Raw genomic sequence first — 17,195 nt, 5'->3', positions numbered from 1 at the left:
ACTATTCTCCTTTAAGTGACAAGCTGCTTCTCTGAGACTCTTAACTTTTTGAGCTTTAAACAGTTACTTATTAATATTCTCTACTGCAAACTGCTCCGTTTGTATCAGGAAAACACAACGATGAATGTTAGAACTGTAATGGTATTATTAAGTACTCATATCAGTACTGAAATGTAAGTATTTGTACTAAAAAAGGGTGGTATCAGTACATCCCTATTTGTTGAGGTGTTGAAGTTCTGGTGCATATACGCCTTCAGTCATTATCTTTCTGTTCCCACAACAATATACAGAGAAAATGGGAATTTTGGGGTATATTTACAAAATAGTAATTCACCCTGATGAATCCACAGCTACACTCTGATTAATCTGATTAACATTTTAATCATTTGACAACCCTAGTTTTTTTACATGCATGGAAGGATGCAATGAATATAATCCACCATCACCAAAAATGTAGTAATTAGAAGACAGAAATGTGAGTGTTTGTGATATCAGGTCTCCTCTGTACACTTTTCAGAAAACTATGTTCAGGAGTATGAACTACAGATGTGATACGATATAATATTCTGCATATATAGCAATTAAGATCACACTTAAGAGTGTGACAAAATTAAATAAAAAGTTAACAAAAAACACACTTACAAGTGGCATGAATTTGATAAAGCTGAACAAGAAGGTCTTGAAATCTTTTGTCGAGCGACCGATAATTGCACTGAAAAACCACAACATGCACAAAGATGAGCAAACATGGCGAGGAGAGTCAGTGTAAAAAACTGCGTTGGGCCAGCCTTTCCAAACAGCTACAAAACAGACGGTAACAGTGGAGCCCTGACTTAAATGAACTCAGGATACCATTCAATTTATGGATATCCATTTTCATTTTATTTATTAAAACAGGTTTTTTTTGGACGAATATTGGTCAGCTGTGGAGAAAAACACGTTAGCCTTCAAATCCTTTGATGGTAAGCCTTAAAGAAAGACTGTCAGATATGGCTTTATTATTCTCTTATCCAAAGATGACTTAAGCTTTATTCAAGCCTGTCCAATTAAATAGTGATATCATATTATATAAATATAGATTGAATATATACTGAATTAATTAATTCAACTTTCAAGCGGATAAGCCTACCATGTCAATTGTTTTTGTTCTGCAAGGAAATGCTTTGTAATGGACAGTTTTTCCCATTATTTAATAATTGTAAAATTTGACACAGGAACAAGATCATTCCTGATAAGGGTTTACGAACGTCAGCAGAACTTCACTTGCAGTGACAGAATTACACATTTCGGTAAACGCATAAATTGAATGGAATTCTACATGAAAATGTTTTCCAGTTGATGCAGGCTATGCCAACAGCATTCATTGTACCACCTGATGAAACACAGTGATCAGTGTAATGGCTCGGAAGGGGAATGTCAACCTCAGACGGCAACGCCGGGTTCACACCAGAAGCGGAAGCGGGGCAAAGCGCTACGATATTTGGAGCGGTCCGCAGCCAGCTCGCAATCTTTAGCGGTTAATTGTGTGTCTGGTCTATTTTTTCTGTGTTTCATTTCATTTTCCCCGATCCCCCCGCTATTGCTCATGCAGCAATTGACATAATGTGACACTTCACAGCGATTCTACGTCCAGTGTGAACCGGGCGTCAGTGATGAAAAAGCACCACTCTATTACAAAACAAGATGTTAAACCACAGAGTTAGTGTTTTAAAGTGTATTTTCTAGTTCTATGAGAAGCCTGTGTTGGACAGTTACCCCTGGTATCACTGAAATGTAGGAATAAAAGTGCTTCTTGAATAGACCGATGTCTCTGCTTATAATACCGCTGTGGAGAATCAAAACAAAGCCATCAGTTCCTGCAAAGCATCAAACAGCAATTCATGATGGAACACCCCAACCATTTACAATACAATCCTACGTAAGAAAAAGTGTTTCAGCTGCATTGATGCTACAACTTCAAACGTCAAAAGTCTGAACAAGGTATAAAGCTGATGTATTTCTCTCCTGTTGGTTGGACTAATTCAATGGCCTCCTCATTGGTCTTCCTTAACTAGTTTGACGAACACAAAATGTTGCCACCAGAATCTCCACAATTGTATCACATTGCCGATCAGATTCAGAGTTGCTGACAAAGTGTTGCATCTTGTCTATGAAATATGACAGAGGTCACTGGATCTGTGGATTGTCCAGACTGCATTGTACAGTTCATAGTTCTGGCAGTCAGTTGTGGATGTATTTAATATCAAGGATTGATAAGGTCGTCATGGCTGCTACATGGTCACAAAATAAAAAAACAATATACATTTAGGGGTATGAACTGTACAATCATTATTTTCTCAGCACAACGCCAGTCTGACCTTTCTATCATGGTGCCGTTCTGGATCATCCATACGTCACAGTAGGTCCTGGCCACCAACATGGCACCGATAAGGATAAGGCAGCCAGTCTGTTTGTAAAGACAAGAACCACAGAGAGTAGTTAGGAGAGCCTGTAAACCACTGCAGATCATAAAATCATTTAAGTTGCTGACCTTGACTCTGCTCATATCAACTAAACTGATTGGATAAGACTGAATGGAACCAGCTATGTGGCTCTGACCTTGGCTTATGGAGCTGATGTATCTGTGTTAAAGGGCTCTGCTTTCTCTACAGCCAGTCACAATGATGTTTTCCTTCATTTACCATCACATTACAGCAGACGTTCACACAGTCCTCCTACGCTAGCCTTCTTTTAAAGGAATGATCCATTCTTTCAGTTTTTTTTACAATGTAATGATATAACACAAAGGTAATAAAACACAGGGTGTTTCTCCAGTTCTTTTAGTGCCAGTGACACAAATGATCCTGCGAATAAACACAAGGCAAGTAACATGAGGCGAAAAATTGGCTTCGCATTTGGTGTGAACACATCTTGAGGTAGGGCCCTATGAAATCCTTTTTAATTCTTTCCAGATTCCGTTTTTTTGTTGTTGTTTTTTTACGAAATTCTGTGTTTTCCATGAATTTTTTTTGAAATTCTGTGTTTTATCATTTAAGAGCATATTTTCAACACATTTCATCGATTTGCAGATTTTGACTTAGCCATAGAAAAGACACATTTTACAGTCGATTCCATTTTCATTGTCAAATTCTGCGATTTTTTCAGCATCGTGGAAATCAGAGGGCCCTTCCTTAAGCTGTGAATGGAATGTAAAAAATGTTGAAACAACATACAACCTTTTCTACACTCCAGTCTGTCTGTGGTTTAATTTGCGGAGCCGTTTTAAACATGTGGATGACTGCTGGTAAGGACAACACTAACAAAAGAGTGAATCAAAGTCATACCTCCATGCAGAAAACCTGAGGTACCATGATCCCCAGAATCTGCATGATTCGGCGGAAGAAAACCTTGTCCACTGCTGCACGGTCTTTTCTGCCATCTTTCTGAATGAAGACACAGCAAAATTGGGCTGTGATACAACTACAGCTAATTTATGACACATTTATGAAAACTTCCTTGGCTTCCGATATATATGAAAATAAGACTGACATACCTCATTGTTCTGCACGAGATCTGAGTCTCCTTTCCTACTGCAAAGACAGAAAAACAATCAAATCAGATATTAGACAGTGGCCAACTATGTATGTATCTACGCATGGTAGGGATGCATCGATAGCGATACCACATCGGGTGTAGGGTCCAATAATGTACTGATGTACTGTAGAAACTACTACTACTGTGAAATGTCTTCCTAAACAAGCTCTCCACCATTACTCAAAAATCGTGGGCTCAACATGGAACTAATAAAGATAACAGTCACTAAAAAATGTCAAATGTCAGATATTAAAACAATTCACCCAATTCTCATTCTCATCCATTACATCTGTGTCTTGCTGTTAATGCATGGGTCACCCAAATAATTATTTCTGCATGAAATCGAAATGAAAATATGCGATACATTTTCTGTGATCTTGACCAAGACCAAGTGCTCCGATTATAATCTGAACGACTACCAGTCCATCCCACTTGTTATGGATCCAAACTGTGTTTGCTCTGAGACTAGAAAATTGATCACCAATGTCGTGTCATTATCTCGGATGGATGGATTTATTTACAGCAACAAGTAACTTTTTATTTTTACTTTGGTGGCCGTTAATATACAGTGCATCCGATAGTATTCATGCTTCACATTTTCCACATTTTTTTATGTTACAGCCTTATTCCAAAATGGATTAAATTAATTTACTACACACAATATCCCATTATGATGAAGTGAAAACGTTTTGTTTAAAATGTTTGCAAATGTGTTAAAAATAAAAACAATGGCAAATGTATAAGTATTCACAACATTTGCCATGTTGTCACAATACTAGAATTTAAAGTCGATACCGATACCCAGAAAATACTAATTTTCGATACCACGGGAAGAAAAAAGTGTACTTTTTTGTAATTAAAAAAAAACAGTAACATAACTGTAGAGTGGGGTATAATATACACACACACACACACATACAAACACATACACACAGAGTTTGGAACCACCAGGACTCTTCCTAGAACTGGCCGCCCGGCCAAACTGAGCGTGGAGAAGGGCCTTAGTCAGGGAGGTGACCAAGAACCCGATCCCCAAGCATTTCTCTGTGTGGAGAGGGGAGAACCTTCCAGAAGGACAACCATCTCTGCAGCGCTCCACCAATCAGGCCTGTATGGTAGTGACCAGACAGAAGCCACGACTCAGTAAAAGGCACCTGAGTTTGCCAAAAGGCACCTGACGCATTCAGACCATGGGAAACAAAATTCTCTGGTCTGATGAAACAAAGATTGAACTCTTTGGCCTGAATACCAAGCGTCATGTCTGGAGGAAACCAGGCACCGCTCATCACCTGGCCAAAACCATCCCTGCAGGGTAGAGGTGTAACGATTCATTCGATTAACTGATGAACCGATTGTCAGTCCTATCGATTCAACTAAATCGATCTGCTAAAATAAATAAATAAATAAATAGAATGAATTGTTTTGGCTTCAACACTAATAGATATAAATGCATTTAATCGGATGAATCGTGATTCTTACTTATGATTAATGTTTTAATACGTTTAAGACACTCTCGCTCCTGCCAGCATGTAGCCTATTGAAAAATGTTCAAAATAACTGAGCATTACATTTTTGTAATCAGCATAAAATATTATGCAGGACTACATTTTTATAGAATAAATCATGTTAAATAAGTTATTCTGTGGTCTGTTTATTTTTTCACCTTTAAGAAGTCGCACTCTCATTATTGGATGTTTATTTCATGGATATAGAATTTTGGTTACAAGTTACAGAATCGAATCGAATCGTTAAAAAAAAAATCGTCCTTGAATCGAATCGCCAACTACTATATCGTTAATCGAATCGAAGTGAAGCCAAAGATTCGCACCCCTACTACAGGGGCAGCATCATGCTGTGGGGATGTTTTTCAGCAGCAGGAACTGGGAGACTAGTCAGGATCGTGGGAAAGATGAATGCAACAATTTACAGAGACATCCTTGATGGAAAACCTGCTCCAGAGCACTCTGGCCCTCAGACTGGGGCGAAGGTTCATCTTCCAACAGGACAACGACCCTAATCACACAGCGAAGATAACAAAGGAGTGGCTACAGGACAACTCTGTTTATGACCTTGAGCGGTCCTGCAAAGAAGAAGGGGAGAAACTGCCCAAAAATAGGCGTGCCAAGCTCGTAGCATCATACTCCAGAAACTTGAGTCATTTCCAAAATTAACAACATAATTTGCTCCATCTACTCACCTGCATGTCACCTGTATTAATGAGCGGTATAGATAGATAGATAGTTTCACTACAGGTATTTTTCCTTCACTCGCTACAGTGGACGGAATAATTAAATAAGTGAATCAATACATCAGCCTACAAACATGGTTGTTTTCTCCCCATGGAGCAGGCATGTAAACGACTGTGGTTCAGTAAATGTAAAGTAAAGGTAAGTGCGCCGCTGACAGACAACAGAGTCGGTGTCGATTGAATGACAGAAAGCACATGTGTTTGACGTTTATTTAGAGGTTGGACTTTGAGTTTTAAAATGGCCGCTACAAACAATCTGTGTTCGGGTTTAACGAGTGATCGCGTTGGTGACGCTTTCTGTTTTTCCAAAAATTCATTAACATGATAGCTCTGACAGCTTGAAGAAGTAGCAACGGGGGCGGGGCATAGTGACTGATCAGGACCAATGAGACAGGTTTAATATCCAAGTAACGCTGTCTGTCAGTGGAAAGGGGCAGTAAAGACCCACAAGCTTTACCAATAAGACAAGTACAGTTTAATAGTGGCGATACATCTTTCATATTTTGGCATTGAAAACAAGAGATGCACGGTAATAATTGACATTGCCACGTTTACACACGTGTGCCGCATGACAGCCTTATGTCATCACATAGCAGCACAGACAGTAACATCACAGACACACACACACCCCATGTCATTGGTGTGGAAAGTCTCAAGCACAGAAGAAAGCACTAAGCTCCCATGCATTCAAGCACGATTCAGTAAAATGTGTATTGTTGACAGGTAAATTATAATGCAACAATCCATCCATTATCAATCAACATGTATCCTGCTCAGGGCCGTGGGGGGGGGGGGGGGGGGGGGCTGGGGCTTAAGACTCTCACAGGACTGACATGTAGAGACTACCAAGACAACCAATCACACTCACATAACTATGGGCAATTTAGTTATCAATTAACCTGCATGCCTTTGAGCTGTGGGAGGGAACCCACACTAACACAGGGTGAACTCTCCACACAGAAGGAAGCTGAAACCCGGACCCGTCTTGGCGTGAGGGGACACTGTTCAGATGTAATCTTGTAAAATGTCGTTTTTTTGTGAGAGACTGTATTAGATATAGTTGTTTGAAAAATAAATATATATTAGTATTAATATAATAATATAGATATTAGCGAGGGAATTATCATGTGCTGAACTTCCCACCACTACCAACAAGCAAGGTATAATACATAAATATATATATTTTTTTTTAAATCAAAGCAAGTATTTTAGGAAATATAAGTATTTCCTAAAAGTCTGAATTGTATGGTTTTCATGGGAGAAAGCCACCAGAATGTGATATAGCAATTCAAAATACTAAATAAGTTTAGTTATGTCAGATAATATTAATGTATTCAATTCAAGCTATAAAAATGTAGATTTAAAAAATAAATAAATAAATGGACAATCTGTTGTTCGTCCTATTTTCTGTTTTGCACATTTATTATAGTTCTTTAATAAAATAAAAGTATTTTTCCATCTGATCACTCAATCAATGGAATTACAAAATAATGGATAGCTATAGCCCTACTTTCTTATGAGTTATAAGCTTAGAAATGTCTTATAATATAACAATAAAGATGTTTATAATGCTATGCTAATCACTTATATAGACGTATTAACACACAATGTTAATAAGCATGTTATATGACTTATGAGAGCCTCATTACCTATTAACTAACACTTACAATCAGGGCATAAGGGCCTCGATATAAATCATCACCAAGCTCATTTGCAGATCTCTGCCAGAGCAGAAGTGTAGTAAACACATAAGAAGACCTGAGCTATATGAAGCCTTGTTTCCATGTACACATTTACATTTTGTACATTATTATTTTGTCTTAACATTTACAGATTCATGTAAACGTTCAAATTTGCCATTTAACACATTCACCAATCTCAGTATGCATTTTGAATATATTTTACATCCTTAAAAATCGTATTACATACACAAGGATTGACATATGGCTGCAAAACTCTGTAAACAAATTTGCAAAAAGCTAAAATCATGCATAGTTTATACTCTCGAGATTAGATTAGATTAGATTTCAGAATTAAAGATTTTTCTAATGCACTCGCTAATATTAGAGATAGTGGACAGAAGCATATTTGTGTTTTCAATCGTGTATTATTAAAATTATTTCACAAGTTGTTTGTAACGATTCTGACCAACTGAGTGGTAACTTGTGGTATTTGTGACGAGTGTTTGCTCGAGAAACTCGAAGTGAGTTTGCGTGTCTAATCACTTGTTAGAACAATATCAGAGATGGGAAGAAAACGGCGGAGAGCTCGCGCTCACTCACATACATGATGAAACTTAGTTAGAAAGTTACATGTGTCAACCGGTCCTGAGTAATTAAACTGTCTGTTAAACTGGAGTTTTACTGGCATTTGGCCTGGTCGGATTGAGCAAATCGGCCAAAGTGCGCAGAATAAGGAGCTGCCTGTTCACAAACACAGAGGTGAATTCATGAGTGACCCGGCGACAGGTCGCTTTCCAACGGCTTTCAGAATAGGGAGCTAACAGCTGCTAGTTAGCATCGCGATATCCGTCACAAACTCTCCCGAAAGCCGCGTTATCTGCGTTTCAAGGCAATACTTCCGTCAACTTACCCTTCCCGTTTGGCCGTCCGTCTTCTGCGTTTCAGCAGGTATAAAACGAGCAAAACGCCTCCTGCTATGGAGGAGTTTTTAGCTGTCAAATATTTACTGATGGCCGCCATGTTTCTCCAACACCGACCAGAGTGGTTTGCTCGAGGTTGCTACAGTTCACAATCACAATGGCATTCTGGGAGTCTCGCGTCATTTCTTCTTCTCTTCTCTTCTTCATGGCAGCTCACATCTCCCCCTAGTGGACGATGTAACACTGGGCCTCTTTCACCAACACTTCAGAAGAAATCACTTCTTCTTAAAATTCACTAACGCAGTTTTCTCCAGTTTTCTGACATTAAACAATGTTTTCTTAATTGTTCTAAAAAGTCTAGTGACAGTCTAGAGACACTTACACACATCTGAGTGCTTGTGCAAAATGTATTATTTTATTTTATTTTATTACATAATTATATTATATTAGTATATTATTTTACAGTTGTATAGTACAGGATTTAAAAACAATAATACATACTTTTTATTATTTAGGATATTTAAGATTTTTTTAAGATTTTTTTTTTTCCAGAGGAAACTGCTTATATATATTTTTTTCCAGAGGAAACTGCTTATAGTGATCGTGGTTACAAACTGCAGAATGGATCAAAAACCTTTGGACGGAATCACACAAATGCTATTCAAATAAGCTGCATAATCTAGTCCACTCTCTTCATGACCACCTATGGAAAAATAAATTACTGTTTGCTCATGAGAAGTTTTCAGTTTTAGTATAAACACATCTATTTAGCCTCATTTTTATGATTCATCAATAGTTTGGCGGACGAAGTCCTCCATAGAGTGAGAGCTGTCTCATGTTACCATGCTCTGTCAGAGCTGTCGCTCTCTCCAAGAAGGCAGCCTAAATAGAGCAGGACAGCAGCTGATCGAGCAGAGACATGCTGCCGTTCAGAGACATGGAGAGACCGGACCGAGCTCTGTTCCGCCTGGAACAAGGTAGGGAAACTTTAACCACAGCATGTTAACACCCGCTGTCCACACTACACCACCTGTTACCTGAACTACAATGCAACCTTTATAAAACACACACTATGTCGTAACCTTTAAGAGTGTGGTCCTGCAACCTTGTCAGGACCTTTTTTTCCCCAGTCTAGTCTATTCCATGCACTCAGAATGCAAGGCTGGCTGAATAAGTCATGAACTCACCTTTTATTTAGTCACGTTCACTGAGAGCAACGCTCTTTATTTCAGTTTGAACATATATGAGGGGAGGAATGAATATACAATGCATGGTAATGCTGCCTTCATAAGTTCTTATTTTGTTAAGTTGAATACCAAATATGCTCAATTTTAAGTTTAGTTAAATGTTGTTGAAGACAATAAAACAATAATAATATATAACAAACAATAAAAACATATGTTGCCTTGCTCCCACTTTTGGTTTCTGCATTTTGCTAGTAGAATATCATAGACAACAAGTCATTCATAAAACAAATTTAAAGTACGCCCATAGTTCATGTACACTGACATTTAAAATATATATCAGCATTAATGTACTTGGAGCTGGAAGAAGATGTATACACACAGCAGTGAATTACACATGAGTGGGTCATTTAAAAGGATATTGTAAGCATTTAAAATACAACTTCACTTGAAGGCACCATATGTGTTCTAGTCCTCCTCATAACTCTTGCTGTTTTCAGGCTTTGAGCTGCAGTTCCGTCTCGGTCCTACCCTCCAGGGTAAGGAAGTCCAGGTCTACACCAACTACCCTGCAAAAGGTCACAAGTTTGATCGCCTAAAGTTCCGTCCTTTGGACTGGGTCTCCCCAAACGGGTGGGAGGAGGACAGTGATAAAACCTGCAGACTGGACTTAATAGTAGCTGGAACCTACCAGTACTACTTCTCCTGTGGGTAAGTTACTTTGTCGGACACCACGGTTGGGATAAAGTTCCTTTGATGTTCACACAGTTTGATCATTGCTCTCATCTTAAAGAACATGACTAGGCTTTCGACCAACAGGAAGTAACCCATGTTGGATTTTGTGTCTTAATTTTCTTTTTAATTAACACATGCTTAAGAATGCATAAACAATCATGAAACGTGGAACACATCCAAACTTATATCCGATTTGAAGTCATAATTGGGCTTTAGCATGGCACCCTCATGCTATAGCCCCATAATCACTTTTAAGCCTTCGAAAGCATTTTTGACACCCTTACTCGGTAAAACGTACAAAACTTTGTGTAGAAAAGCCTGTGAACATTGTGAAAAGATACAGTGATTGGGTTCATGCATGTTCATGTGTGGAAGGTCATAGTTGGGTTGTGGAGTAGTTTATTATCACGGAATTTGGTTCCCAAATTACTCTCATTTTGGAGATATTTCAAAGTGACTTTCAGAATCAGAATCAGCTTTAATGACATCCATCCATCCATCCATTGTCTACCGCTTATCCTGTATTCAGGGTCGCGGGGGGGCTGGAGCCGATCCCAGCTAGCATTTGGCAAAGGCGGGGCTTTAATGAACACATACAAAAAAATTAGACTCTGGCTTTTTTAGCCACTCACAGTATACACACATACAGAAATACAGCTAAAACAACACCAAATGAATAAACATTTCACTACTATGTATATATATATATAAGTATAGATGCAAGCACAGAACAACAACATTGTAAACATTGTGGCAATATAAACAGTCTTAGCTCCGCCAAACAGGAAGTCAGCCATTTTTATTTTGTGCTCATCACTGCTTGCAGCTTTCTTTTGAAATGTTTTTGTTTTTCTTCTGTAGCAAATGGGTTACTACTGCATTTGACTTTGCAACCTCTGTTTTGAAAAAAGGAAACTTCCTTTGATTAACCAGACTAGAAACTGTGTTTGGGGTTTGCTTTAAAATACCTCAATGGCTCAAAGATTTCTGAGGACAGTCGCATGTTCTTAGAGAGAAGCTACTTTACAGTTTCCATCGACCCATTATACGTATGTTCGGGGTCATGGGGCGACCAATCCCAGCTGACATTAGGGCAAAGGTCAGGAGATTTAAAGCCAGCCCCTGGAAAGTTTTTTTACTTAGATGTGTGCACCAAAATTCAGGCCCATGGTCCTCAGTCGTGGTTGCAACCAGGGGTGAAATCTTCTGTCACACGTTTGAGGAAAAAGCAATTTAGGGAGCAGGTGGAACCCTAATAGTAGGTATAAATCATCCTCCAGACTGTTACACAGAAAACATCACTCCAGATGTAATGTGCAGCAGCAGTAATGCATTGTTTATATTTAACATGTGCATCTGTGATGGTGCAATTGGAACAGACAGTTTTTACTGTTTTACACTCCTGAGGTTGCTGTAAACTTGGAAACTGGAAGTGAACACAAGTACAAGTGCAGAAAAAGGAGTGTAGTGTTGGTAAATTGACATCAACGTCAAACATTGAACTGACCATCCACAGCAACATACACGTCCAATCCTTTACGTGTTCATGCATTTACTGATAGTGTTTATCTTTTTGACAGGGATACAGAGAATGTGAGTGGTGGTTTCATCGTCGTTGATCCGGTGCTGAGGGTGGGAGCCGACAATGACGCCCTTCCTCTGGACTGCATCAGCAGCCAAACATACTTGGCCAAGAGCCTCGGCCCACCGGACAAATGGCTCGACCGCATTAGGGTCGGGAAAGAGACTGGTAAATGGACCAATGTGACAATAGACTCATTTTCTGAATAGAAAAAAAAGATATTTTGGGTATTTTGAGGTTGGTATGTTGGCCACTGTGACCTTGCATGTGTTTCATTGTGCAGATAGGCCATTATGGATGCTTGATTTCTTTATATTATTGAATTATTGATTATTCAACACATAAGTCTAAGGTGAAAGGGCATTATAAACCCACAGAATTATCAACTCCACATCTTTTAGCTCATTGTTATGATTTTCTGGCCTGCAACTTCACTGTACAGTTTTAAAATAATCCCTCCCTAACTGTAACTACTAAGTAGTGTGAAAGTGAGGATCTCAAAATTCATGCAGGATCTGTTTGACATAAACATGCTAAGAGCAGAATGTGCAAAGTGCAGTTTATGTATGCCAGAACCATATATAATGTTAATAAAGCGGTCATCAACTGTTAATAGGTGTCAATGCTATTGTCATAAAGTCATATTACCCAGGTTACCCAGGTTACCCAGTCATATTAACTCTGGTGGGCGTCTATGTTACAGACTGCCATCTGAATGATCCCTCAGAATCCAACACTAATGACTTTACGAATGCTAAATCTAAAATGTTGCTATCTAGGAATCCACGGATCTTAACAATGAAGATGCTTTCCTTGTATCCGAGGCTCCATCTAACCCTTGGCTCTGTTCTGTGTAGGCTACAACATGATCCACTTCACCCCGCTGCAGAAACTTGGTCAGTGCGGTTCCTGCTACTCCATAGCGGATCAGCTAAAGCTAAATCCTGACTTTTCACCTGATGGGAAGCACTACACATGGGGAGATGTTGGTAACCTGGTGGAGACGCTGAGGAAAGAGTGGAACATGGTCTGCATCACGGATGTGGACTACAGTCACACAGGTAAAGACATGGGGGGATTAGGGAATGACAGCTGTGTCCTTTCATACTGGATATCTTGCTCCTGTGTGGGTGGAGAGAGGGGAGTCCCATTGTCTCACACTATGGACTCATCTAGCACTTTTGTAGTCTACATTCACACACATTCTGATTGGTACTCATTTGATCAGGCTGTTGAGTCAGGTAATTAGTAGCCATCAACACTGCGCATACATTACTAGTCTCACCGCTGTCCAGACAGGCCAGATTTATTCAGTTATTCAGGCAGAAGGTTTGAAAGTCTTTGTGGGGAATTGGAGGAATGTATTGTGGCTGATGCAGCTATGTACAATATTCATAAAGCAGTAACACATCCAAAGGCCCAGATTTGAACACACTTACTGAACTACATCACCCTTTTCCAACTTTGATTTACATGTGGTTCAGTTCCTCAGCTGAACAATTAGCCCGGAACCCAAATTGGAAAATAACTTGAAGGTAGTAGAGTAGGTAATTTGGAAAAACTACAGAAACTTTGACATTGAACGCCCCCTTCGATCAGACCCCAGTTCAAAGCCGCTCCCCCAGAATGCCCAACGAGTGCTCGAGATCAGCAGAGTGCAATCAGGAAGTAAACATTGACAGACAGGCAGGACGTCCAATTATTTTCTCTGGGCCAACTTTTTGATTGGACGGGGTTTTACAGTCCTGCCACGGCCACAGATGACATTTTTTTTAAATGTTTTTGTCAGAGCATTTGGTTTATTCATTGCTATCAGTATGTTACGATGATTTCAAGTAATATAACAGAAAGTGTTTCTGAATAGAAACCTTTAATCTGATTCAGATAACTAATTGATCAGTTAGTCTTAGTATTCTGAGAGGTCAAAAGGAATGTTATTATTATAATTATTATTTAACGTTAGGTCACCTGATTTTTATTTGAACAATTCGATTATGTTTTGAAATGATTGGTTGTGGTTGAAGTTTTTGAGGAAATATTGCAAGGATTGAACAAATCCATTTGTAAGATAATGTGATATAATGGGACTGTCTTCTGTGCTGCATTCTATTTTTATCTCCGTGACTCAGTACGAGGAGTGAAAAGTTATCTTGTCTTATTTTTAACAACGGTAGTGTGAGTGCTGTGTTGGCAGCAGGCAGCTGTGGAGGTTGCATCACCTTCTCAATTTACTCATTGACATTTTGTCTCTGTTCATGTTGAAGGTCATATACATAGATAGACTAGTAATAGCAACAGGGGCCACTTTGAAATGAGAGAAGAGGTAAATAATAATGCTTCATAATAATTCAGACAGAGAGACAGAGACTTCTCCGCATATATTACAGTTAATATTTTGAATCCTGCTTTTAGACAGTTGTATTTAACATGGCCTTTCTACATCTCTTTGAGTCATTTGTCGATTCAAGTTCATTTTTATTTCGATAGCCTTTCAATAATTACACACTCAAAAATCCACCTGTTTTGTTGGCCAATTGTTTATATAACAAATCAATGTAGCTATGGTGATGTCACCCATTGGTTTTTGCATTCATTCTAATTTTTTATAATATTAGTTTTTTAATGTAAATTAATTTGATTAAATAATAAAATATATGTTGGTGCTTCCTCCCACTTACCACTAGAGGAAACTCATGTACCACCAGTACAGTTTGAGAACCAGTGTGTTAGTGCTTATAATACACTATAAGCTCTAACACACTGGTTCTCAAACTGTGTTACTTTTTACAGTGTTTGTAATATGTTTCTTTTTTGTAATATGTAATATGTTAATGTTTGTAATATGTGAGTTTGTAATCTGTAAATGTTAGTAAAGTACTGTATCTTTTCTTCTCTTCTCCTCCTTTCTTTCATCTAGCGGTTAATAGTGAGTGGATTCACCTTCATCCTGAGTGTGGTTACAACCTGGTTAACTCTCCTCATCTGAAACCAGCGTGGCTCCTCGACAGAGCTCTGTGGCACCTCAGCTGTGAGGTGGCTGATGGAAAATATGCTGAACAAGGAGTTGCAGCACTCTTTCAAGATGAATGGATAATGAGTGTGAGTCGCTGTATTCCTAATTGTTAGTAAACTACTTGTGTTTGAGTTAAGATCAAGGTACAACCTTGTGCACATTTATGTATCTTATAAGTTCATAATTATATATTTGTATTGTCAGAAACCAGACTTATCACTTTTGGCTTAGTTCTCATAACCCCTTGGATAATAGCTTTGCACAGTGGAATGAAACAAAAAAATATTGTTCATATATGAATTTGTTATAACTTAAAACAGAAATTACTGCTGTTCACCAGCCTGCTGCTGTGCTCATTTTCTGCAACCAGTGTAGTGTAAAATAATGACAGAATTAAATAGCTAGCTAGTTGCTGATTTAACTGCTTTTAATGTTGCACTTATGGCCAAAAATTAGTCGACCAAAGTTGTCAGTCATCTAACAATATCAATGTTGTTTCCTACGATGTGATAAGAGCACATGGCAATCATCAAACATCAGCAATACTGACCAGCATTGAGAATGAATTACAATATAGTGCATTGGAATATGTCTTGCCTTTACCCCAAGTCACTTAATTTGTTTTAACATATTGTTATTTGTTTGTGTGTGTGTGTGTGTGTGTGTGTGTGTGTGTGTGTGTGTGTGTGTGTGTGTGTGTGTGTGTGTGTGTGTGTGTGTGTGTGTGTGTGTGTGTGTGTGTGTGTGTCAGGCTCTGCGGGCCCTCCTGTGGAAGAAGGTGTTCTCCAGGCTCCAGCTGTGGGAGTTCCTGCAAGTCAGTGTGGATGAAGCTGTGGAGCAGTTCAGACAGCGGCTGCAGGCTGGTGAGAGAACAATGATGAAGAACAATCAGTTTTGATTATGAACTCAAGAGGAGTTATTATATCACTGAAGTATTTCTAAAATGATCACATAGGTAGTTAATTAATTCATATTTTTAAAGGAAATATATGTGTTCAATATTTGTCACACGTGGGTAACTAACAAATCAAAACAAAAAAATGCTACAAAAATACATAATTTGTTTTAGGCTACAAAATTAATTTGTAAGTAATATTGAAAAACATCATGGTTTGGATTAAAATGACATAATATGAAACTGAAATGAAACTAAACTGTTCAAAAGGGTTTGGTACAATATTCCTAAAGGATAATCATACATCAGTCTCCTGGTGGAAGAACTGTGTTTGTTGACCTGTCAACCACCCAGACCACCTCCCTACATAGACTTCCACTGACTCTATGAATCTTATTTATGACATGTCAACAGTAACTTAATCCACCACAACATACGTTTCCTTAAAATGGCCCTAAGCTCATTTCCAGGTCTATATCTTTTTCTCTGGTACCACTTGCATAGCTATACATGATGGGTGCGCTCTGCCTGAAGCAGATGACTATATATTAAAATCTACTAAGGGTGTGCGTCACACCACCGAAACAATATGCAGAATATGTGACAGAAACTAAGGAAAGGCATGATAAGTCATCTAAAACATGATTCACAATGTAGTTTTATTTTGTTCATCCAGGTAGTTTCAAAGTCCGGTCCAGTTCCGGGTCCAGGTCCAAATCCGGTGCAGAGAGTGAAAAGCAGCTGAAGATAATACAGGAACCTCAGCACCGCCGATTTGGAAATACAGTGGACATGAACTCTGCTCTGGATATCTTCACACCTGACAGGTGACTCTTTCCTATGGCCTTAACTAACTGGGCCCTAGTTTCGTAGACTAGGTGTAGTCAGCGCGCAACGGGGTGTGTCCGCCTGGACTTTGCAAGTTTCGTGCACCGCGCAGGCTAGCGCAGGCACGCCTCCCTCTCGCCCACCCGCGCAAGTGGGAAAGAGGGAGGAGAAGAAGGCGTGAGTGGGAAACGAGGAGGAGACGAGGCGTGGACTGGGAATGGCTGCGTCTCGGATCGCATGCATTTGCGCCTATGCATGCACGAGACTTGAGAGGATCCGCCGGAACTCGTCATAAACACGTCAAGTTCCCACCACGTCAAGTCGGACACAGGTGCACTTCACAGACTTTTTTTTTTTTTTTACTTTATTAATAATTCTATACATAACAAAAACTGTCGAGCCAGGGGAAACTTCACGGACTTTGCACAAAGAATATGGTCTACCCAGTGGCGCTTGGCTTTCTTCGTCGCTGACGAATTCGAGCCGAGGCATTTGAACTCCCCTTGTTGACGGAGGCTGAGGAATTTTCTCACGT

The 17,195-nt window shown here is 39.1% G+C and overlaps 2 protein-coding genes across 5 annotated transcripts in view; one reads left to right on the top strand and one right to left on the bottom strand.

The window, feature by feature from the left end:
• The window catches only part of LOC311029157 (glycogen debranching enzyme-like), a 67,654-nt gene that overhangs the window by 28,137 nt on the left and 22,322 nt on the right, over positions 1–17,195 (top strand). The window contains exons 1-7 of one of the 3 annotated variants that reach the window (XM_084034146.1): positions 9,354–9,400; positions 10,108–10,318; positions 11,923–12,092; positions 12,782–12,985; positions 14,842–15,023; positions 15,689–15,800; positions 16,509–16,659. The exons of the other annotated variants lie outside the window; for them this stretch is intronic. Coding sequence (XP_083890272.1) covers positions 9,361–9,400; positions 10,108–10,318; positions 11,923–12,092; positions 12,782–12,985; positions 14,842–15,023; positions 15,689–15,800; positions 16,509–16,659 — 1,070 coding nt within the window. The 5' untranslated portion in view covers positions 9,354–9,360. Of the gene's footprint in view, positions 1–9,353; positions 9,401–10,107; positions 10,319–11,922; positions 12,093–12,781; positions 12,986–14,841; positions 15,024–15,688; positions 15,801–16,508; positions 16,660–17,195 lie in introns of those variants that run through there. 3 annotated transcript variants of the gene reach the window in all.
• On the bottom strand, positions 427–8,565 carry LOC311028721 (ATP-binding cassette sub-family D member 3-like). Of its 2 annotated transcripts, none has more exons than XM_084033434.1 (5): positions 8,414–8,565; positions 3,533–3,569; positions 3,324–3,422; positions 2,358–2,446; positions 427–712 (listed from the first exon to the last, which is right to left on the bottom strand). In XM_084033434.1, the coding sequence occupies exons 1-5, from the start codon at positions 8,521–8,523 to the stop codon at positions 541–543; spliced, it is 507 nt and encodes a 168-aa protein (XP_083889560.1). In that variant the 5' UTR covers positions 8,524–8,565; the 3' UTR covers positions 427–540. The 2 variants fall into 2 exon arrangements, with proteins under 2 accessions (XP_083889560.1, XP_083889561.1); XM_084033435.1 differs by lacking the exon at positions 427–712 and adding an exon at positions 759–1,825.

The sequence above is a fragment of the Eutrigla gurnardus genome (assembly GCF_963514095.1).
Source record: "Eutrigla gurnardus genome assembly, chromosome: 18".
NCBI classification, from domain to species: Eukaryota; Metazoa; Chordata; class Actinopteri; order Perciformes; family Triglidae; genus Eutrigla; species Eutrigla gurnardus.
This window is presented reverse-complemented; position numbering and strand designations above follow the sequence as displayed.